General features: G+C 40.1%; 1 protein-coding gene across 4 annotated transcripts; it reads left to right on the top strand.

The window, feature by feature from the left end:
• The first annotated feature begins 258 nt into the window (after positions 1-258).
• ZFAND4 (zinc finger AN1-type containing 4) lies at positions 259-22,194 on the top strand. Of its 4 annotated transcripts, none has more exons than XM_054277402.1 (10): positions 259-275; positions 2,580-2,882; positions 9,991-10,066; positions 10,173-10,240; positions 10,781-10,967; positions 14,131-14,278; positions 15,096-16,274; positions 16,894-16,948; positions 19,216-19,333; positions 21,302-22,194. In XM_054277402.1, the coding sequence occupies exons 2-10, from the start codon at positions 2,699-2,701 to the stop codon at positions 21,435-21,437; spliced, it is 2,151 nt and encodes a 716-aa protein (XP_054133377.1). In that variant the 5' UTR covers positions 259-275; positions 2,580-2,698; the 3' UTR covers positions 21,438-22,194. The 4 variants fall into 4 exon arrangements, with proteins under 4 accessions (XP_054133377.1, XP_054133375.1, XP_054133378.1 ...); XM_054277400.1 differs by lacking the exon at positions 259-275 and adding an exon at positions 1,840-1,905; XM_054277403.1 differs by lacking the exon at positions 259-275 and adding an exon at positions 1,840-1,905 and having other exon boundaries at positions 19,219-19,333.
• Positions 22,195-23,632: the final 1,438 nt, after the last annotated feature.

Below are 23,632 nucleotides of genomic sequence, written 5' to 3' on the forward strand. Positions count from 1 at the left end.
GTTGGAAGGGATAAAGGAGAAACATGATGTATTGATTTGCACCATAGGTGGGCCTAGCAATGATTCATGTTAAGTGGGGATTAAGCTGAGAGTAGCAGCTTGAAAAAGAGTGTGGGGGCTATTTGCAAATGGGTGTCTGCAGTGAAAGCACTTGAACTTTTATTTATAGGCATTACATCTGCTGCATATGCCTCATATGTGATCTGGACTGCTTCTTTACTCCTTTCTTCTGTGCTTAGAAGGGCTTCAAAGATATGATGACGAAGCAAAAGATGGTGAATTCTTCTGTTTCTTTTCTGCATCTTTCTTCTTGGCCCTTCACATTAATAACTTCCATTAACATTGCAGAGAGGGCTGTTCACAAGCTTAAGAACCCTGAGGGCTAAAAGCCCTTGGGGTAGGGGAAAAAAAGCTCCTGCCTTAGTGTTTCTTAAACTTTCATGTGGAAGCTCAGCAGAGAAAAGCTCTTCATAGTGCAAGTTTCTATGATGTAGATCAGAACCTTTGTTCCCACCTCGTCTTTCTAAACTGGCAGACGGAGAGTGTTTGTGCCTTTCCTTGTCTCTCTTCACATGTTAAAATGAGGTCTAGGCACTTCACTTCTGGGAGGGCTTGGTCTGAGAGGTGATAATTTTGAACTGGGTTTTGGCTAGACGGTTTGGTTTTGGGTTGTGTTGGTTTTCTGGTGATTTGGGGGTTTTTTGTATGTTGCTTTTCAGGTTTGGTTTTTGGCTTTTTATGCAAATTTGATAAACCACAGCTGCATACTTCTGGAAGGGCAGAGCTGAAGGCTCAGTATTACAGCACCCAGAAGCTCTGACAGGTTCCCATACCTGCTACATGCTTCTCAAAAGTCATCATTTTAACTGGGCCTGAAACTAAACAGTGAGTCAGGGTAGGTCTTGCATATTTTAAAACCTAAATGGAAAGTAAAGCGGTTAATGTAATTAGCACCTGCTAATAGGATGAGCTTGTTTTCTCTAGCCTGTGATTATACGCGGGCCCGCTGCTTCTGGAGCTTGGCCTGGCCCACCTCACGCTGAACTGGGAGCGCAGTGCAGCGCTGCCCTTCAGTGAAGGTGCCCCAGAGCAGTGCCTGGCCCTGCCGGAGCAGTGTTCGTGTCCTGGCTGGGAGCAGCGGGGCGGCTGCCCGGGCTGGGAGTCGGCCCCGTCCCTGCCGCCCGGCGCCAGCGCTGCGCTCCGACACAGCGGCAATGGCTGGGAGCCGCTCGGCCGGAGCGCAAGGGCTCGCTGCTGCCTCTGCGGCTCGGCCCTGAGCCGAGGCCGCCGGAGCCACCTTAGCCTTGACCTGCCCGGGCCGCCTCCCGGCGCCGCCGCACTCCGTGTCCCAGAGGGCAGCGCGGCCCCCGCCGCTATCACGTGTCCACCGGTAGCGCTGGGGGCGTTGCACAGACTCACGGAGCGGTTTGGGGCGGAAGGGACCTGAAGGCCGATCCCGTTCCCCCCGGCCTTGACCAGGGACACCTCCCACCGGAGCGGGCTGCCCGAGCCCCCGTCCAGCCTGGCCTTCAACACTGCTGGCGATGGGGAAGTGGATCCGGGTCCTTCCCTGCGCACGCGCTGCCGCCCCGCGTCTTAACGACCACAACAAGCGGCCCGGCGGGCGCCCGCCCCTGAGGCGCCGCGAGCCCCGCCCCCTGCGGGCGCTGATTGGCCGAGGTTCGTGAGAGCCGCCGTCCCATTGGTCCGCGGGAGGAGCTGTCACAGGGCGGGGCGGCGCGGGGGCTGCCGGGCGGCTCCTCCCAGTCGTGCCCCCGGCGGCTCCGGCTGCGCTCCCGGACCGAGCGTCCCGCCGGGCCCGGCCGGCTCCGGCAGCTGCGGCGGGCGGGGCGGCGCGGGAGGAGAGGAACCGCGTCTCCCCCCGAGCGGGCCCGGCGGTGGCAGGTGAGGTGAGACCCACCTTCGCTCGGCGGGTTCCGGGCCCTCTGGAGCGCCGCCGCTGCGGGGACCCTGCGGCGGCGGGGCAGGGGGCCGTGCTCGAAGCGCCCCGGGCCCGGCCCCGCCGGCGGGGCGTGCGTCCCGGGAGGAAGCGGGGCCGGGGCAGCGGTGGCCGGGCCCGCGGCCAGCCCGGCGTGCGAGGCCGCCCCGAGGCGCGGCGGGGCTCGGCAGCTGCTCGCCGTCCTTTGTTCGCCGGCGCTCCGCTCGGCTGCCGGGGCCCGGCCCTGCTCCGCTGCGGCGATGGACGCCGCTGGCACGGCCGAGCTGCCGCCGCCAACTGCCTTTCCTGAGGCCGGGGCAGTCCCTGTTCCTACGCCTTGCTGGAGTTCTGCTCGAGCTCTGACACTGCGGAGGGCTCAGCTCTTGTCAGGAGGCATTGGGCGTCTGGTTGTCACGTCGCTTGTGGAAACAAAAATAACAAAGGTAGTGGGTTGCGTCTGGAATGCTGACTGGAACTAGAGCCCTAAAACTACAATGTTGGTAATATAATTTGAGGTTATCTTGCCCTGCCTAGGTAATAACTTCATGTTTCTTAACGTCCATTTTAGACAAAATGAATTTAAATTATCTTTAGCAGTTACGTTTAGATGTTGTCAGAACTATATTTGTTTGCTTTATAGGTGAAAAATCCTAAAGATGAACAGCAATGCACTACACGTGTCTTCAAAGCTGCCTTGGCTAGAAGTGGAATGTAGTTTCCTGACAGATCTTCTTACAAGGAAGTTGTAAATCCGTTCTAATGGCCAACAAGAAAGAGCCTCCTTTTTTTAATAAAGATAATATGGGACCATTTCACTACAAACTTCCTTTCTATGAAACTATGGAGCTCTTCATTGAAACGCTTACAGGAACCTGCTTTGAACTGCGAGTTTCCCCCTTTGAAACAGTTATTTCTGTGAAAGCTAAAATTCAAAGACTGGAAGGTACTATTCTCTCTTATTTCAGTGTAAACTTTATCACTTTAGAAAAAGTCCTGTTTTAAAAAGCATAATTGCTGAAATCAAACCAGAAAACTTAAATGTTATGTTTAGCAATATGTATGAAAACTAGGTGCTCAGGTTTAATTGAAGTTGAGTTGTTTTTCTGTTCTTTCTGTTTGCTATAAGGTCATGGCTTAGGCTTCACTGCAGTTGGTATGTATGCGGTGGGCTGGTTGGGGTTTTTTTTATGTACAATTATTAAGATAAATTGTAAAAAGTCTGTGGATTCTCTGACCCAGATTGTTTGTTAACTAGGAAGGTTATAATTTGAGCCATGCAATATATTTATATTGTAACTGAGCATACTTTAGATTTGCATGTTTGTTGCTGGTCAGGTTAGTCAGTTTATGGTTTTTTTATGATACTGCAGTCACAAGAGCAACTGCAGTGCAGGCAATTCCCAAAGGCAGCTTTAAGTTACTTATTTGAATTTCGTTTAGGTGAGTGATCTTTTGCTGGTAGACATCTGGCTGAGCAATGCTTTGTCTTAAAGTGATAAACTTGACACATTTTGCAAAGTGAAAATCTCCTTTAAGTCATGAGGCCAGTCCTGATGCTTATGCAAGAAGAATAAGTGTAGGTTACCTCTCTTACCTCTTTTCCTCTATGGTGAGGATGACCTTGCATGAGAGAATGTGATTTGAAATATTTATGTGTTCATAGTCTTAAGTATTGCATCCTCTATCTTCTTTTTCACTTTGGAGGGGTTAAAGAACTGTACAGCTGTAGAAGCTGAGAGTATCAGAGTTGCTAATTTTAAGAAAAGAGATCCTCTCCTTCCCTAGTCCAGCTGTGTGTGTTTTTCATCCTTCTGTCTGTGTGGAACCCATCCTCTGGGAGATGTAATATAATACTGTTGACTGGAATCTAAGATAACTCTCCTCCTCTTATGGAAACCTGCTCTGGTGGATGGAAAAAACCCCAGACAGCTGGCACAAGTGTTAAAACACACAAGTATTGCAACAACAGAGGAGACTGTTTACTGGTAGGATGCACACAGCAGAAGCTGCACTGTGCAGTGACTGGATCTTACATCTGTGTAGGTGCAGCAGTGCAGCTCTGGGGGTGGCCTTTTGTTTGCTGTGGACAAAGCTGTAATTAATCACAAGTCAGAGAATGTGTCAAGATGTTCCTGGAGGCTCGAGGTGAAACAAGAAAAGGAAAGGGGTTTTCCTGCCTGTAATTGAATATAGGTGTAGGAGACATGGGTAGAACGCTGACTAGCAGTGAATTAATAGGTAGCATAGGCAGTAGAGAACAGAACACTGGGCAGGATCAGTGGTGCTTTAAGAGATCACTGGGATATGTGAGGAAGAGAGATTTGAATTCCTTGCAGTCCAAAATGTGAGACTGTGTTAGCCATATTCAGTTATACCTACAGCTTACAAAAGTAATAGAAATAATCATTTCTTAATAGAAGAACAGCTCAGTAATGAAGTTATAATCATGCTTATCTGGAATTTTGTTTGCATGTTGTAGTTCTTAGGATGGTAAAGTAATTATGTCTTGGCTGCCTGCTGTATAGAATTAATAGTAAGTAAATTCCATTAAACATGGAAGATGTGTTCACTGGTGCTTATTGTTGAATTGTCAGCAGTCAGTTGAAATACTTTGATACTTCATAATAGAGTTAAAATATTTGTATTGCCCTGATTAACGATTTGTGGAAGGCAGAGTGAAAACAAATTGATCAGTTATGTCTGGACAAAACAGATACATAATGACAAATTAATTTTACATTGCATTTGGGGTTGCTATTGCATGTAAAATAATAATTAACAATTTTTCAGTGACAAAGTTCCTATTATAGTGCACAAGTTCAAGCAGTAAATCACCCAGATGGAGCAAAAATTCAAAAGTAATTTTGTTGTAGTTTAGCATGGGAAGGAGAAAGCTTATATCTGTTCCTGTTTCTGTTGCTGGTTTTCACTTTTTATTATTGTATTGTCTCAGCTTTCATGGGATGTGAATCTTATTTAAGCTGCACTTCTGGTTGGAGAATGCCTCCTACAGTGCTGAAAGACTACATGAGGTCCCTAGTTATGCATATTTTCTACATTTGGATGTTGGGGATGATAGTATATAAGCTAGGGGAAAAAAAAGAGACGTTTTGAAAAAATGAGCTGAAACCTGAAAGCTCCAAGAAAAAAATCTTGAATTGTGTCAGAAGTTAACAAATTGTTGAAATATAACCAATGCCTCTAATTGTAAGAGGCTCATAATAAAATTAAAACAAGACAAAATTATCTTTGTCAACAGCTAGAAAATCAGTAGATGTAGACTGTCTTCACTGTAATAAAAAAAGCATAATATGGATGGCATGTTAGGAATTTTGTCTGCTTCAGATACTGTTTGTCATTCTTGATGCCTGCTAGTGATCTGATATGGAAAGGCTTTGTTTAGACAGCTGTACTAGACACTGGTACCTTACTAAGAAAGAGCTCCATGTTTCCAATGGTTTTAGTCAGTAAAGAATATACATAAAACTTACGGGTTCTAACACATCTGAAATTTCAGTGCAAGTCTTCTACTCATAAATTGAAGTTATAGCATATCTGATGTGTGTGATGTGTGATTGTAGCATATCTGATGTGATGTGTGATTGTGTTATAGCATATCAGATCCAGGTATTTGTCCTCAAATATGTCCTGTGTGAAGTAAGCAGGAGATTTGTTATAGTGCTGGCTTTGGAGCCCAGGGGTAAATCACTACTAATCTCAGATTCACTGACTGAGCCCTTTAAAAAGGTTCACCTGGGAAGAAATAGCTCCCTTTGTCTCTGCTGGTGGCATAAAAGCTGGAATACCCTCCCAGTGCTGCTAGCAGTGCTACCTACTCCATCGGTTTTACTTGTTAATCAGTGTTGATGGACATGGAGAGGATGGTATCTGACTTTCAAGGTGGTATGAAAGACTGAGCTTTAACATGGGCACTTCTTGAAAAAATCAACGTTTCGTTGAAAGAGGAAGTAATGGGGCTTTTAAACTGAGTTCTCTTTGCTTTCTCCATTGCACAAGTCCTTGTGGCTGCTGGGCTAGGCAGAGTTTAGTATTCATTTGGAAACACAGTTATTACAGTGTTTTATAGACAGAGCATTCAGGTAGCATATTTGTAGTAGTGGTTAATTAATCTGTTAAAGAACCATAGATAATACCTGTAAGCATGTTTATTGGGAAAGATAGGATTGAGTCTCAAGGGAGGAGGTGGACTTTGGATTTGGTAATGGCAGTGGTGGCATTATTGTTGTTAGCTTGCAGGAATTTTAATTCTTTGGTATGGAGTGTTAAGGCATTCATTTATGTAGTTAGCTTTAAAATAAAAAACAACTTGATCATGGTTTGTTAGGTGAATACTTGCAACTGAATTTTATGAATTTTATGATCTATGTACATTGAAACATTGACCTTGTTAGATGAAAATTTAGATGTTCTCTTTTTCTTGTATTATTGTAAAGGGGAAAAAGAGAACGAGCTTTCAGAGCACACCTTGATTTCAGTGTTCAGTAGGTGTTCCCTTGTGTTCAGCAGGGAATGATGAACAGATGCAGCAGTAATTTTGTTGTGTATGTGTGTACTCAGTTCATCGTGTCAGTTGTTATTTTTCTTTGGTCTTTTTGCTGTCATTGTTTTGCTGCCTGTGTACAGCAGCTTCACGTTAAAAAAAAAGGAACTAGAAAAATGTCAAGCAGACTTCATATGGGTGTTGTAATTTCTTTCAACATTCTGTGAATTCAGAGTATGTCATAATGACATTTGTCACTATTTGCATTAGAGAAAATAGCTGTGCTTCTGCCAGGACTGGAGTAAGTGAATTGCACAAGTGTCATGAATTTTTAATGGAACCAATCCTGCTTTTTTCTGTTTGTTACTTTTCCCCTACATCTTCTCTTTGCTTTATGATTTGCCTGTTTACTGTGCTGATAGAGAAGTTCATGAAGCATTTTTAAGCTTGTACCTTGTCTGAGCTGGGGAAACATTTCTGTGAGTGCAAGACTGCTCATAGCAAATTACTGCCCAGAGCAGCACCTGGAAGCTGTAAAGTAAGGTCACCTTTGTCAGGAAATTTTGTTGGCCTGAATTCAGTTACTGGTGATTTGCTGTCTTTAGTCTGTTCTTAGTCCCTTTGACAAAGAGTAGGTCACACTGACTCTGTTTATGCTGCCATAGTTACTGTCATTGAAGTTAATGCTGGGGGGTTTAACAATTAGGAAAATGGTCTTGCCACTGTAAGTTGTGGGCTTTTGCACCTCTTACTAATGTAGCCAGTTTGTGGGGGAAATAAGACTGTCAGCCCAGCCTCTCTGTAAACAGAGGCTTCATCAATTTCAGCATTGAATGAAAGATAAGTGCAGTTTGAATTTTTACAGTGAAATATATGTGGCATTTTTAAACATAGGAACTTTATACCCACAGCATAAAATCAAGGGGTTTTTTTCTGAAATCTACAGGGATTTTTTTTTTCCTGTGTCAGACTTGACAATATCAGTTTCTGTGGTGAACCTACTTAGCATGCCAAAAAGAAGAGTAAGGGAGGGAAGCTTAAGGCTGTATGTTATAGGCTGATTCAGAGACAGGATAGGGTAGCTGCTTCTCTCCTCTCCTTCCCCTGTGTTAGTAGGTCACATTGTCAGTGCACCTGCAGCCATTTCAGTAGGTAGTCTGCAGACTCTTCTGTCTCCTGTAGCATCAGCTGGCCAGCTCATTTCCATTTGGGCATTGAGATGTAGCTTATTGCCATGCTTACCTGTCAGTATGATTTGAGGCAGGCCAGTGATACCATCATGTGCTGCTTAGGGAGAGGGTATAGTGGATGGGTATCTCACAGTTCTCATTATTGTTGGCAGTTGTACATGATGATCTCATGTGCAAATGCCTCCTCAAGAAATCTTACTATGATCCAGAAAAGGGTGATGAATATTTTGCTGCCTCTGAAGCTATAAAGCACATACTATTTCCTCAGTGTATAAATACAGAATTCTAAGAAAGCAGTATAAAAGGGAATAAGTAATAAAGATGTGTCTGTTTACAATTACAGCAGAGTATCCTCTTTTCATCTGTTCATTTCACCAAAAATACATTGTCATTGTTGAATGAGCAAAACCATGTTTCACTCCAGTACTGCCAGCTGCAAGCCAGCCTTTTTAACAAATGCTCTCTCAGTTTATCAAAGTAATTGGAAATTGCTCCTTGGAGACTGCTGAAACCATAACAAATGCAGACAGTAATCAGATTGTTTGTAATCAGAAGAGAGCAAAACAACACAAAAAACTTTAATGGAGACTCACTGGCTATTGCCAGCTTGTTCTTTTGCTTACACTGCTGACTTTGAACATAACCAATAACCAGCTACTAAATAGCCAGCAGTGTAGTAGCAATTATGTTTGTCTACTGTATGAGCATTCTCCTTACAAATGTTCTGTGGACTTCAGAGGGTATAAGAGTCCTGTTAAATGCAGTCAGGGGTAAAGTTGTCTTGGTTGGTCAGAGCAGGGAAGATCTGGATATGAGCTGTGGTGAGAAGAGGAAATTGTCATCTTCTCTAAAGCCTAAAGAAAAACAATGACAGTTCCTCCAAAGTGCACTCCCCCTTCTGCACAGGGGTGTCTCCTACTTGTCTGTTAATTGTGCTTGGACTTTGATCCCCTCTTCTTCCTTGCCATTGATGGGTATTGGGAGCTTTGTGCCCTTCCTGTGCCTAGCAAGGGACTACTTTTCTGATCCCTGCCACAGCTTGCTGAGCATTCTCACAGGCCTTCAAGAGCTTAGATGTTTTTGGGAACTACCTGAAAGAGACTGATCTTTGTGTTCCCTTCCTGCCAGACGTATTTAGGGAAGTCTTACTGTGTAGCACTGCCACTTGCATTTCCTTTTAGTATCTGAACATGAAATGAATAAAAATATAGGATAAGATTATTTTAATGTAACCTTTAGGAAAATACATTTATAGATTTTGTTTCTTAGTATGAAAAATAGTGTTTAGGACTTCTTGAAAAAGTAGTTCTTGATCTTTATAGATATAGATTTTAATTAATACTTGTCATGAATATACAGTGACATCTTAATTACTTGAGTTTCACTAGACAAATTGAGCAACTTCCTCGTGATGCTGGATGCTGACCTTTTTTTGGTGGTCAGAGATGTCGCATCCTTTTGTAACTGTGTTCATTTTTATTCTATCCAAAATTTGGAACATGGATGTAAAAATGTGAAGGCCTCAAGTTGTACCAGCTTTTGCTTATTATCTTTAATGTGTATTACATCTGTATCTAACTGAATTGACTATGCAGGCAAAAATTGTGTAGAATTTGAATTCTATTTGTATAGAACACAGATTTTTAATAAGAACAAATATTCAGTATGCTTACTTTCTTTTAACAAAAATAGCCAGATCATCCCAGAATTTGAGTTGAAAATGAGTATTACTGGATATTAGTAATAACATTCTGATGGCTTGAAAAAACACCCAGAACAAAAGAAAAGTGTTTGTAGGATGAAGTTTAATTAACTGCTGTGGTACTAAACTGTACATGCCAACTTTGAGGTCCCAAACCAAGCAGGGATAAGAACAGATTTGCACTTCTCACCACTGTAATAGAGCTGGCACCAGTCACCTTAATGTGATTGTCTGTACTGTGAGTAATACAGAATACCAGTCTGTGATTAAATTATTCAGCAGTTTTGTAGGTAGAGTTTTTCCTGTTGTTCCATCAGTAGACATAAAGTTCTGAAGTTCCGATAACAGGAAAAAATCTTCCTTATCTGATGACTGGAAAAAGCAGGTATTCAGTAAGCTTGAAGCAGTTGAACACTTCTACACACTGTGCTGAGCCAAAAGGTTGAACTTTGTGTGTGAGCTAAAGCCTTCTGAAAATCTTCGGTTTTAATAACTATATGGAGGTTGGATGTCATGGCTGAAGACTGCTCAAGTGCCTGTCCTTGCCCTGCTTCTTCTCTTCTTTCTCCTGTGATCCAGTTTCAATCAGCCCCACACTCTTCAATAATCCACACAAGTCTTCTTGCCAAGACTTAAGTCATTTGTTTCCTTTGTTTAGGTATTCCTGTCTCTCAGCAGCACTTAATTTGGAACAATATGGAACTGAAGGATGACTATTGTTTGGATGATTATAAGTAAGTATAGAATAAAATTATGTTTCTAATTAATGTTTCTAAATAATTGTTAGAAATTATGAACAACATGCAAATGCTATAAAAATTTATTTGTTTTTATTTATAGCATTTCAGAAGGCTGCACTCTGAAGTTGGTTCTGGCTATGCGAGGTGGACCTGTTAACACCAGAAGAGGTAGGTGTTAAGGAAGTTAAAGATAGTGGTTTTCATGCAATGTCTTATAACTGTAAAGAGCTTAGGTAAGCATTCTCTTAGGTGAGCATTTTGGACAATGAGACTTCAGTTCCAGATGGAAAAATACTTAATAAAAATGGGGGGATTTTTTTTGCCGTCTTCTCTTAGAATATCAAGTTCACTTTGTTTACTCTTGAATTAAGTATATTTGTATGTACAAAATTGTCAAGTCATAAAATCAGCAATTCTTCACTTGAAGAAAAAATTATTCTGCAATGTCATTATACAAATATTTTTTAAAATATGGTCGTAAGAATTAGGCTTTGCTACAGTCAGATGATAGACTTGGTTACGTGGGCCATCTGTATAGGAGTGAAAATGAAGAAATTCCCTTGATAATTTTCTTGGGAAAAATTAGGAAAAAACCCAGCCTATCTTCTAGGTTGGGAATTCCTATTATAAACTGAGCTGAGCACTCAGAGGTGATCAAAAGAACAACAATAATACTTGGAGTTAATTTTGGTTTTTTTATGTCCTCAGTTCCTGTGAAAGATCCTATCAGGGAAATGGCTGAATACATGGATCCTGCTAGAGACAAGGTCTGGGAGAAAGGGCCGTCCAACAAACAAGTCACCTTCCTCGTGTATCGCGAAGGAGATCGCTTGAATTTCTTCCGTGTGGTTGACCGGGGCGATGGCACTTTAACACCACTGTCTGAATCTTTGAGGTAAAGTTCATTTTAATCTTTGTATTATTCTTCAAGAGTGGATTGCTGTGTAATTTTCACCTGTATTTGTTGGTTTTATCAGAAGAGTATCTGGCATATTGACAGGATTATTCCCTAAGGGCTATTAAATTGTTGTAGCTGTCTGAGAGCACAGTAGTGCTTTGTGCTCAGTGGTTGTGCTGATGGTTCTCGTATCACTGTGTGCATTAATATAGTGAGATAAAACTTACTTCATACTTCAGGCAATTCTCAACATTCCAGCCCTTTCTGAAAAGTACATGTTGCAGGAGAGTCAAATCAATATTTTATTAGATATTTAAAATTTCCATTAAGCGCTTTCTCTAACATCTTAATGCATTTGTTTAGTTCTGTAAACATTTCCCCGTTCGCATAATAATTTTTTTTTCCTATGAGTGTGACTTGACTAAATGATTATTCAGGAAAATAGTATTTACCAATACAGCCAGATTTTGGATGCAATTAGGCCTCAGGTTAGCTACTGTTGAGGTACCAAGCTTGTGTCAATTGCTGTCAGAATCCACTGACCTTATCATCAGAAGGACAGGTGTATCACTTTACCTACTACATTGTAATTGTAGTAAACAGCTGGGTAGTCTTTTTCCTAAAACTATGAAAATGGATACATTTAAAAATTATTGCATTCTATTTGTATACTGCAGCTTTTGGGTAGGTACTTTTATCCACTCAAGAACTTGAAATTTGTACAGCTGTGAGGAAAGGAGTCCCTTTTCTGGGAACTAGCTGTGTTTTCTGCAAGGCTAAGGCTCAAGCTTCTTTAAGTGACTATTCTTTTTTCTGTATGCAAAGGGAAAGCAAGAGCTTTGTGCTGGGATTTTATTTTTTGTGTTCAGAGTAATACTACTCTTAAAGATTTTTATAAGACATCTGTACTTAAAAAGTACCAATGGAAAAAAATACCAAAGCTGAATTCCCACATTCAGTCAAATACATTTGGTTGAAGAAATGTGCTGGTCAAGTGAACCAGTTGGGTTGGAAGCCACCTGAGTTGAAAACATTCAACTTGAGTTGTTTCTGTTTTTCGCTGCTTGCTGTGGAAGTTCACTTATTAACTTTTCTAGTAAGGCAGATAGTAATTTGGAGGGGAAGCAAATCCTAATTCTTGAGTTGGTTACCATGGCTGGGTGAGACTGTGGGAAATGGAAAAGTAGCAAAGGGAAGAGAGAATGGAAGCAAATCAGATCTTTTTGTTTGATCTTTATAGACTAAAGCTGTGGGTCACTCTGAATACTACTGAACACTGCTAGTTTTCCATACTGACTGGTGTGTTCATATGTGTGGGTGTATTGGTGACTAAGCATTTTGAAGCACGTGTTTATCATCCTTTTTCACATTGCTGATACCTGGAGCAGAATTCGACTGAAATTTAGAAATGAGAAGTTGGTTTTGGTCTTGGTTTTTACAGTTCTCCAGATAATTTTATTTTATCTGTGCTTGAGTTACTGAGTCAAACTTAACAAAAGTATAAATGCATACAGTGACTATTGTCACTGGGTTAGAAGAGCATTGAAGCATTGGTGGAGGACTGGTGCCAAAAGGGTTTCAGCAAGCCAATAGTTTTTGAGACATGCATTTTATTTTGTCACTCTTTTTTTTTTTTTTTGGTGTGCATTTTTGGCGCCTGTTTGTCAGAAAGTGGAACAAAAAGATAACAATGATTTTTGCATTAAAAAAAATCAAAAACCAACCAAACATGAGACATACTGCTTTGCTTTCTGTCCTTACCTAGCAGGAAGGGACGTTCAACAAATTATTTTGACTTGGTGATGCAAACCTTTGTGAAGATAAAATTTTGAAATTATTTTTTAGTGTTGGGTTTTTACCAGGAGAAATATGTATATGTAATAGATATGCTAACTGTTCCCATTTGGAATTGCTCTGGTTTTGGTAAGAAATGTCTGGTCTATTTTGCTGATTCTTGGTTTGAATTTGCTGCTTTCTTGTTCTTCACACCATCTCCCAGTGTCTCACTGTCTCTCCATTCCAAAATGCCTTTGGAATTTTGTTACATTTTAGGAACTGGATTTGGAGAGTCAGTGCAAAAAATGCTGGCTCTAAAGGCAGCAGAATATTTCTAAGGATCAGGTAAGATGCCAGCTCTAATTAGTGATATTTTCTTTTTCCACATGACTTTTAGTTCTTCCTTGATCTCTTTTGGAGAGTAGAAACTTAAGCTAAATCTACTAAGACAGGGGAGTTAGGGGAATTGCCTGATTGTCATGATTTCTAGATGCTGACAATGTAATGGAAGAACTAAAACACTCTTTAAAATGTACTACCCACAGTGTTGAAAATGCATCAGTTTGTAATGAATTGGACAGTCCTAATGGTTCTTTCATTTCACTGTCATATGTTGAATGTGTTACTGATCAATGCTTCGTTGCTTCATAGGAAAAACAAGTTAGATGCTGATTTTCAAAACCTTGGGGTTTAGCATTCTGTTAGAATGCAGAATGGAAGAAGGAAATGTCATGCTGTAAACTTCCAGTGATTACTGACTTAATATTTTGTCTTGGTACTAGCAATTCTAATCTATTTAATTTTTTTTCCAAATGTGAGACTCTTTGGAATCTTTGGATACCTAAACTGATCTTTTTTTTCTTTTTTTTTTCTTTTTTTTTTTATTTTGAAAAGGAGAAATAGAATATCACATCCACATGGGTGAGCCCTCCATTTCCATTTATGGTGAGAACACCCCTCAGGATGGATAGAAATTTGGACTTTTCCTTCCATGCCAGTGTCTGGTTAATTGGAAAACTGATCAGCTTGTTGTCTGAGTCACACACTTAACAGCTTTGGCCATATCTTCAGGAGACATTTGTGGAACTGGATATCCCCTCTGTGGGGAAAACATATAGTGAGTGTGAACCAACTGTATATGCTATAACAACTTCCCAGAAGCGTGGCTGTGTACAGATTTCAGCGACATGTCAGCGACTTTCCCCTAATAAGGGATGCTTATGTGGATAAATGGATTTGAAATATCTTTGCACACAGTTTTACATAATGTTTTGTCAACAGATCAACTACGGATATGACTTCCTAGTTGTGAGAATACTCTACATTGAAAGTGTAATTAAATTACTTCATTAGAGGGTGAATACAAACTTTCTTTTATTTTCAGTGGTGGTTCAGTTTATAATTTATATGCTGATGATGAAGATGAGACAGAGGCATCGCCTTCTGGCCAACAGATTATTGAGAATTCAATTACTATGAACAAAATGAAACTGCTCAAGGCAAAGATGGAGAACATGAATCTAAGTAAAAAGGTGAAATTGTGATTTCAATTTTTCTGTTATAAAATGGTGTGGGCTTTCCTTGTGCTGCCTTTTCTAAAAACTAGACCAGATACTCTGCCATACTGAGAAGTTAAGTTATCATGGGTAGATGATTTCTCAGCTATTGTTTATGTAAATACTGTTGTGTAAACATTTTGCTGAGGGGCATTGGCATTCCTTGGACCTACCTGCCTTCATTCAAAGAATTGATTGCTAGTCCTGGATTTATTTGCAAGGGTAGATTTTTTGGGTTGGTGGGTGGGTTTTATGGGTTTTTTTCTTCCGATACTTTAGGTAGCATTGTTTTGCAGTACTGCTCTGGTAAAAGTCAATGTTTCTCTTAAAATGAAATTTCATTAGATATACTCTAACTGAAAAGCCTATAAAGTGAAATATGGGAATGATATTATCTTGAAAATAAAACATTAAACTGGTGCTCACATGTGACTAGGTTACCTAGATGTAAAATGAAGAGATTATACTTCCTTACATTCTGTGTTCTGTTTGAGACCTGAAGCTCCTCTGGATAACTTTGATGGCTTTCTGGTTTCCTTTTTCTGTTTCTCTGATATATCACCTATTCAATGAAAATATTTCCTGATTATAATCTTTGGTTTTATTACTCAGATGTTGGGGTGAAGTCTTGAATGGCTAGTAACATATGAGGGAGTAGAAAGAATGGCTTACAGTGTCTGAATTCCTCAGAATATATTTTCAGTCAGGTCTTTTGAGTGCAACTGGAATTCAAATACTAATTGTTGTTTTGTCTGTGATTTTTGATTTTACTTGGGCTTTTTTTTTTTAATAGCCTAAGAAAACTGTCAAGGTGAAGCCTCGGCCTCCCATGACTCCTCGACCATCGAGTGGCTCGGTGGCTGCTGCCCGTCACCGCTTCCTCAGAGTGCTGCCCCACATCGGACAGTCGTGCCTACCTCCTCCCGGGCATTTGCATCAGTCAGAGTCTCCCCAAAACGCACTTTCAGCACTGGCTACCTTGGCCACTGCTGGTAGAACAATGCCAGCCACTGCTAATCACTTCCTCAAGGAAGATGACACTTGGCAGAGCAGCTCTTGGTCTCAGCCAGTCAATAGCATCAGGTTACCACCGAAAATATCTCGTGTTGAACTAGAAAATGCAAAGCTACCTACAAATAGTATTCTGACTCCTGTTTCATCCCCGCCTGCAAATTCAGAAAAAGCACCTGAAAATCCAGCCTCATCGAGTGAGGAGGATGCTGTTTTGTTTCCAAACCTAACAAACGTGGAACTATATGGAAAAGAAGAACATCTACCTGAACCAGATGGTTATGCTTTTTTAACAGAAGGAAGCACTGCTGAACAGTGTAGTGAGATATATGACATAGGAAAGGTGAACCCAGAGCTTGAACTGCCTGATGGAGACAAAGATTCTAAGGTTGTAGAGCAGCATAGCAAACCTATTGGCAAAGTGCTGAGCACTGCAGCAATGGAGACTGGTCTTCTCAGTACTCGTGAATTAGGTCCTCAGAAGAATCTGCTGTTGTCTCCCCTGCGGTATTCAGCGCAAGTGGCACATCACAGTGCCCTGAAGCCACAAGCACAGCCCAGGTGCTTTGAGGCTGGTAACTTGAGATCTGCAGCCTCCCCTAATGTGCTTCGATCGTTGGAAGTACGTAGTATAGCAGACTCCTCTTTTCCTAGGACCACGAGATTTTGTAGTGTGAAAGTAGAGTCGCTTGGCAAAAGACCTGATGGAATTTCTAAAGCAGAGACTAGGGACATCACAGATGTGGCTAGCAAGGCACCCAAAGAACCTGCGAGTTCTGTAAGTAACTTAGGATTTCTGGCTTCGCTGGCCCGAAGCACAAACAGGGAAAGTTTACAGAGTTCCTGTGGGACTGACGGCTTTCGGACTTCTGGTATTGCACTACCTGCAAGCCTGCAGCATTTTCAGGAAGAAAGCTTTAGGAAAACTGCTCCTCCAAATGAAGCTGCTGAATATATTCTAGTGAGTATGCACATGTCCAAAGAAATCAAAGTTTTCCTGGTTTTGTGATACTGATGTTACAGAACTACTGTGTGTGTGTTTGTGTCTTGTCAGGAGAGGCAGATGGATTGTAGGAGGTGTATTTAAATCCCTGAGTGTCCTAAACTGTTTTCTGAATAGCTTATGGTATCTAAACAGCCTGTTTGTCTAAACAGGTCCTAGAACTAATTTTTCATTGAGATTAAAGTGGTTATTCAGTCCACAACTGAAATTATGAGTTACTGTACTGATAGATTTATTGAGTGTGTGTCTTAGAAGCATCATCTGGCTTCTGCTGCTCACTGATTGTCATTTATTCCAAAGTGTGCCCAGTGACTGGCACCATATATGCCAAGCTTCTGCTCTCTAATGTACTTTGTTGTTTCGGTGTATTTTGGACTGTGGGGATGTTTATTAAATAGCCATTGATGGTAAGGCTTTATGTTACAGAGTTGTACCTATGTGTGCAGAAGTTGTCTTGGACTCTTTGTGGGCAGATTGATAAAACATTGATATCAAATAAGCTGATAACAGGCTACCTACTTTGCCATTTAATTTCCATGTGCTAGTAATTTCCTTGTGGACATTTTTTTTTTTTTAGTCTGCGCATGGGCTTGGAATGAATGGAAGTATGGCAGCTGTAGGGAAAAGAGTAGGTAAGTAACATATAATAATTGAAAATGATTCTTTAATCTTTCCTGGTACATCACACATATAGAGGACAAAAATAATTTATCTTTGTAAGGCATTTGGCTTCTGGAGTCCTTGCTGTATTATGCTTCTATTGTTTGGTTAGTCTTTTAATATTTTAAGCACTTCTTAAACAAGCAGATGGGATCCAGATCTTAGATGGACCATAACTACAGTTCTTCCTTTTTAATACTTAGTGAATCCTGCACATCATCTGTAGATCTAAATGGGAGCTTCTGTGCTGAAGTTTCCAAATTATCAGTTCTCTGAATACTTCTGAGTCTATTAAAATCAGAGCCAAATTTATCAGTAGCATTGTCTTTAGTACAAAAAAAGTGGGGAGGAAGCAATAAGGGCATGGATGCTGCAGAACACTGATATAGTGCAGAAATTTTACTGGTTTTTGTGCTTGTCATTCTTTCCACCCTAGCCTTGGTAACTGTGGAGTGCTTAATGTTTGACATCTACTGAAAAAGAATGTGTTATGCATAGATATTAACTGCTTGTGTGATTAATTCTACTGGGAGAAAAGGAATTGTCTAAATTAATGCTTTTAAAGCTCTTAAGACAATGAGCTAAGAATTTTCAGCGCATTTAATTTTTCTTCTATGTGTTCTTGACTTGCAGTTAGCAATTTTTCTTTTCTTTCTGTATGACCTTAGGAAGAGGTAGGGATGTATTGCAGATCCAGGTGTAGAAAATGTGCTAGACAGTAGATGTTCAAATAGCAGCTGCAACAGAAAAAATTATGTAATTGTAATGTTGGAGCAAAAGCTGCTAACAGAGTGGGTTGTGCTGTTGTTTCACAGCTGTGGGTGCAGCTTGGACTTGGCAGTCAGTTAGTAAACAGATCTGTCCTTTTGCTCCAGAGGTGCTACCCTGAGAGCCTTGTCTGCATATGGGGAAGCCTGCTAATACCTGAGTCACTTTGGATAGGACTGTGAAGAAGACACTCCTCTGGTGAATCTTGTGTTGAACAAAAGTGTATTTTCCAAAAGATGCCAGATATGAGTTAGTGTGGTCATATCATGCAGGCTGTTGGGAGAGACGTGGTAATGATGTGTTAGAACTGGCCAAAGGACAGATCACTTTTCACTGTAGTTGCTGTAGGGATGTAAATGTGAAGACAGGTGTATTGTTTTTCCTGTCCAAGTAGGTCCACAGGGCCAACTGTCCCCAAGCTCTGTCTCTTTCACAAACTGGGCTAGCCAGTGCTTCTGAAATTGTGTGCTTTTAGATGAAGAAATTGTTAGCGTGGACAAATGTTGCCTGGAAATGTCAATGCTAAATAGGAATGGGGTGGGAGTGGTTGGTAGTGATGGCTGTCAAGTGTAGTGACTGCCTGGGGCTATTATTGAGTGTAGTCTGCTGCATTTCAACTAAGAAATGACTGTTGGGATTAAAGCTGTGCTGGACAAAAAATACTTGAGAATTCATGAGAACTTTTTGGGAACATCTTGCCAATAGAGCAGTAGAAACACTGAGAATTTTTGAGAGGCTGCAACACTCACTTTACTGATCCAGATGTGGGAAATATGCTTAAGCAAGTTGTGGAGAATGAACTTAATTCCACAGTAAGAAGGGAGGAGAATAAGAAAGGAGAAGCCTTTTCTTTACGTGATCTCCAGTTAATGAAACAACAGCCAATAATTACATGGCAAAAAGTAAAAATAAAATAAATTTTTAAGTGTAGAAATTTTACAAACATCTGCAAAGTGCCTGTTGTAACCATATGGCTAAGTAGAGGCCTGTAGTCTAATACTATACTTTTCTTGCAATTATGGAGTACCAGCAAGATATTAAAATGTTACAGTACTCACTGGGCAAACTAGTATAGTGAATATATTGGATATTAGGTACTGGAGTGCCCAGTTGATTGTTTGTAAAGCCATTGTGCACAGTGCTTTCCCAGTGACACTCTGTTCATTTTACACCTGGGAAGACCATTAAGAGATGTGTTTCTTGATTTGTTCTGTAACTTCTTGCTTATGTGAACTTTTAAGGGGTGTTCAGAATAACAGTTCTGCACATTGTGATGCCTCTTCCAGGGTTGGCTTGAAGTGTGTTTCCTGCTTTGGCTTGCAGGGTTTATTTTTCTCCTCTCCTTTTAGACTTTGGGGTTCCCACCTGAAGTATCCTAAGAAATGCAAAATAAATTTTCATTTCAAAAGATAACATTTAACTAGTTTGTGAATAAGTTAAAATGTCTTTGCTGTCTTTCTACTTCTGAAAGCAGGTGAAGCAACCCATCTTCCACCTGTGAATGGCTTAATTCAAGCAAAAAAGAAAATTTCAAAGCACTGCTTTCTTTGTGGCAAGAAAACTGGATTGGCAACCAGCTATGAGTGCAGGTAGGCTGAGTATATAACCAGCTGTTACTTAAAATTGGTAGCTGAGTTAACCAAAAAGTTTTCTTTCCTGCATTGTATTCCTTAAGCATAGCAAATCAAAAGGCGACCTTCAAAAAAGTTGCAATTCTCAGTTCAGCAAAACTGCAGGAATTAGAACTCAGGAATGTTGCCCCTCTTCTGCTCTTGAGGTGTATGTTCTTCCAGGAAGGCCAAGAAATAGAAGGTAATAGAATAGAAGATAGCAGGAAATGAACAAGATAACAAAAAACAATGACAACTTTTACTGGTTAGAGAAGAACTTGTTACAGATATACATTCTGCAAAGTTTCTCATCAATAATGACACCTTTAACAACTGGAGGAAAAAGCAGGTTTGGTATAGTTTCTCAGAAATGCCCCTCTGATTTCTCCCTATTGCAGCACATCTTCACAGTTTGTGAATTTATACAAATTTGTATTCAGCAAATTTTTGATGTGTGCTCTGCTTTTTGCAAGACTTCAGTTACCTTTGAGCATTTAGAGCATCTCAAGCACAGAACACCAGAATGCTGGTCCCCCAAATCCTTACTTCTAGATGACACTGTGAGACCTGGTGCTTGGTTGTAGTCTTGGGAAACTATAAAAAAAAGAACAAAAAATCCCCAGACGAAGAAAACTAACCTCCAAACTGACAAAAAAATTCAACAACAACAAAAACCACAGGGAAAAAAACAGCTCTCTCTATTAATCTTAGTTTTCAAAGTATTTTTTCCCCACAAGGTATTTTTTCTTAGTATTTTTCCTATGGGCTAGTCAGTGTTGGGAACTGCTGCACTGTGTGGGCTGCATTTGGAGTTGATCTTGGTTCATGCCAACAACAGCAAAATGAAAAAGAACTTCTGCCACTGGGGAATCGTATAGAGAATTTCAGGGTGAGGAATTGTCTCCTTACTGACTCTTCAGTCTCTGATTTTGAAACAGTTTTGTACACTGCTCACTTTCCTGATGAGCAAATAGCTGCAACCTCTTCTAAAAGTAACTAAGCTTGCTTAAGGTTAAAAATGAAGGGGGTAATGGCTCATCTTCAAGAATAGCATTTATTTTGGTTTCAAAAGGAGCAACCATAGGACCTTTTACTAGAAAGCAGGGTAAACCAAATAAAGAATACAGTCATATGAGAAAAGTTGTGACTATGGGATCAGGAACCAAAGAAAAGCAAATTTATTTCCAGGCACACAAAGCCTCAGGAACAGCTGCAGAGTTAATTATGAACCTAGATAGATAAATAAATAGGGAATTATAGTATACAACATCCAACATATACTTTTCTCCTGGTAAGACTCTTAGCTGCAGAACTGTCAAGTTTGAAGCAAAAATCCTGGTCTTAACTCATCAAAATTGCAACTGATACTGGGTAGATGAACCCTATTAAAGTCCTCCAGGAAGTTATGTTCCCTGTAGTTTGTCTGATGTCTTAACAGCTGACTAAATCTGTATTTATTAATCTTAAATGGCTAATTTGAGTTTATGCCAGACAGAATTGAGCTGAAAACATATGTTTTGATTGTCTGAGTGATGTAGTGGTTTTGAATTGAAATGCATTATATGGATTTCACCTGAGGGAATTACTGTCCATGGTTTTGTCCTCTGAATTCTACCAACTAATATTGTGTGAGGTCCTTAAAAAAGAAAGAAAGTAAAACAGAGCTCATAATTCTTAAATTATAAGTGTATTTGACTCCTTACCAGCTGGTTCCTGGAGCACTGATCTTGCTCAGCGTCCCAGCTGAAGAGACTGTTGGGTCAAAACTAAAACATTGTGTGAAAAATGTCCTTCTGTGTACCCCACCAGTTAATGTTACCAGTCAAGGATGGTAACAATTCAGACAGCTCTGTCATCTAAGACATGATTAACCAAAATGGCTCCCAGCATGTCAGAGCATTGAAGGCTTCTAAAAGCTTATAACTTGTAATATTCTTGATTCTTCAGATGTGGAAACAACTTCTGTGCAACACACCGCTATGCAGAGACTCACACTTGCACCTACGACTACAAGAGTGCGGGACGGAGGTATTTACAGGAGACCAACCCCATCATTAGTGCACCAAAGCTGCCCAAAATTTGACATGGTTGTGCTGCATGTGGCCGCTCTGCTGTTGAGGAATTGTACTGAATTGAGAGAAGCACTTGCTTAAACTGCATCATTTTGCCATGCTCCGTATTTAAAGATTTGCCAAGTAACAAAAGCACATGAGGATGCATCGAAGAATAATGTGAACACTACTGCAGTTAAAACTTTTCTTCTTGAGTGAATGAAAGGTTAAAAATTAGTTTCTGAAAACTTACACTATGATTTAACTGTTACTGCACGTGTTGTGTTTTATATTTGGAAAAGCTATTTCACTAGACAAGTCTTTAAAGATGCACTTTACTAACTTTACTGTATAACCAGAGTTGAGGGGGTGTTGTAATGAGGGTGTCACGTAATGTCTTCTGTACTCTTGTTTTTGTCCATTGTGTGGTATCTTCTAAGTTATTTCACTAGAAAGATCCTCCTCCCTCCCCTTTCTTCAAACAGCCTGTTTTGAGATTTTAAGGGGATAGTGTGTTCCACCCCTCTGTTTCATTCTGATTGATATTCGTACATTGTGTGTCCATTCTGAAAATTACATATCATCTTAATCACATTTTCTTAAAATAATGCTGTTTATATGACAAGTTTGTTTTTAAATAGAAGGTTCCCTGTTTGTTGCCATTAAATATAAGAAACAACTTATTTTAACTTTTTTTGTAATCCTAGATTTTTTTAAGACTTCACAACTTGCTTTGTTAAGATGTTGAATGCTGTTACTGGAAGAAATTCTAATAAATATTAAATTTTATTCTTGTTTATGCTGTCATAAATGCAAAAAATAACTTCCCTCTTACAGTGTGTTCCTAAATTAAAAGCTGGGCTCTGTTGGGAGGGTATATTTATTTTCTTTTTTAGTGTGACCAACACTGTGTGCTTTAAATAAACCTCCTGAAGTCTTACAGGTGTACCAGCAAAGACTAAAGGGATGCACAACAAAGGGCTTGTATTAACCTTTCTCCCCTCCAGCTGATAGAGTATACCAGCAGTTCAGTAAATGCATGAGACACTTCTAGTGATTATGTAGCCTCTGCAGAAACTGCTTTTGGAGGAATATACCTACTGAAATACTTTCTTCTTTCATCCCCTTAATGCTTGTGAAATATTTTTATAAGCATAAGTTGCCTTAAGTGTTCCAGTATAAAAATATTAATAAAAATCCTACGACAAACCACCAAAACAAAAGAAATACCCCCCCATTTTATCTAGGTAATCAAATGTCATTGTCCTGTCTTGTCAAAGTCCTCAGCTACTTAGTTGGTATTAAAATGATCTGTGCTGCATTCCAGTCAAAGGGTAGCAGCTTTAGAAGAATGATAGTCAAAAGGTGGACAAAAAAAGAAGAAAGATGACCACTGAAAGAGGGAGAAGTAACTTGTAGCATCTGATCTTTGGAGGAAATCCATTTTGTGTAGCCCACTTCATACTTCTTAAACGTGAAGTTTTCAGAGTGATGAGCTTGGAAAAAAATGTTCACAATCATTCTTCTGGATATTGGTAAGATAAAAATATCATTCTGTGTGTGTGACTTCTGTGCTTGTTATAACTGGAGGAAGTTCCCCTGATAGGACCATTGTGTTGTTACTGAGCCATGCTGTGTGCCATGAACTGCCTGCAGTTTTTTCATCTCCAGCAAGGGACAGTGTTTGATGCTAAAAGAAGAAAATAAGGAACATGACAAATGCACAAATGTTTTCACAACAATGACAGCAACATTCTCAAGACAGAGATATTGCACTTCTTGTAGGTACAGTAGAGATTTGGTAAGAAGTGGAATTAAACTTTGGTCTGTGATCACTTAATCTGATTTTGCATAAGTATAATTGTCAGGAAATTGTTTTGCAGTATATTGGAATAGCCATACTCAAATTTTAGTACAACTACACAACAGATGCGTGGTTGGAAGTCACATCTCAATTTTGACTCTCCCTTTCTGCATATGTGTAATGAAGTGCACAACAATGCTTTTTGAGAATATGCAATGCACTAATAGTCTAGTTTCCCTGTGTATAGCTTCTCATCATTTTTATTATATCTCATTTTAATTATACTTAATACAAATACTTCTTGTTCAGAACTCTACTGGTTTTGTTCCCATGAAGTGTTACAGGCATTAATTTCCAACCAGTAGTACAGCCACAAGAGAACTTTAATTTGAAATTAACTGTTTCAGTCATTAATTCAGATTA

Source organism: Melozone crissalis, unplaced genomic scaffold (assembly GCF_028551555.1).
Source record: "Melozone crissalis strain CALT ecotype California unplaced genomic scaffold, PUWL_Pcris_2 ptg000019l_1, whole genome shotgun sequence".
NCBI lineage: Eukaryota > Metazoa > Chordata > Aves > Passeriformes > Passerellidae > Melozone > Melozone crissalis.

Excerpts from the sequence above, each read along its gene's own strand:
- ZFAND4 (XM_054277402.1), top strand. The coding sequence starts at position 2,699 with ATGGCCAACAAGAAAGAGCCTCCTTTTTTTAATAAAGATAATATGGGA. Across the intron at positions 10,968-14,130 it reads CCACTGTCTGAATCTTTGAG|TGGTGGTTCAGTTTATAATT; the intron begins GTAAAGTTCATT and ends TTTTATTTTCAG. Across the intron at positions 16,275-16,893 it reads AAGCTGCTGAATATATTCTA|TCTGCGCATGGGCTTGGAAT; the intron begins GTGAGTATGCAC and ends TTTTTTTTTTAG.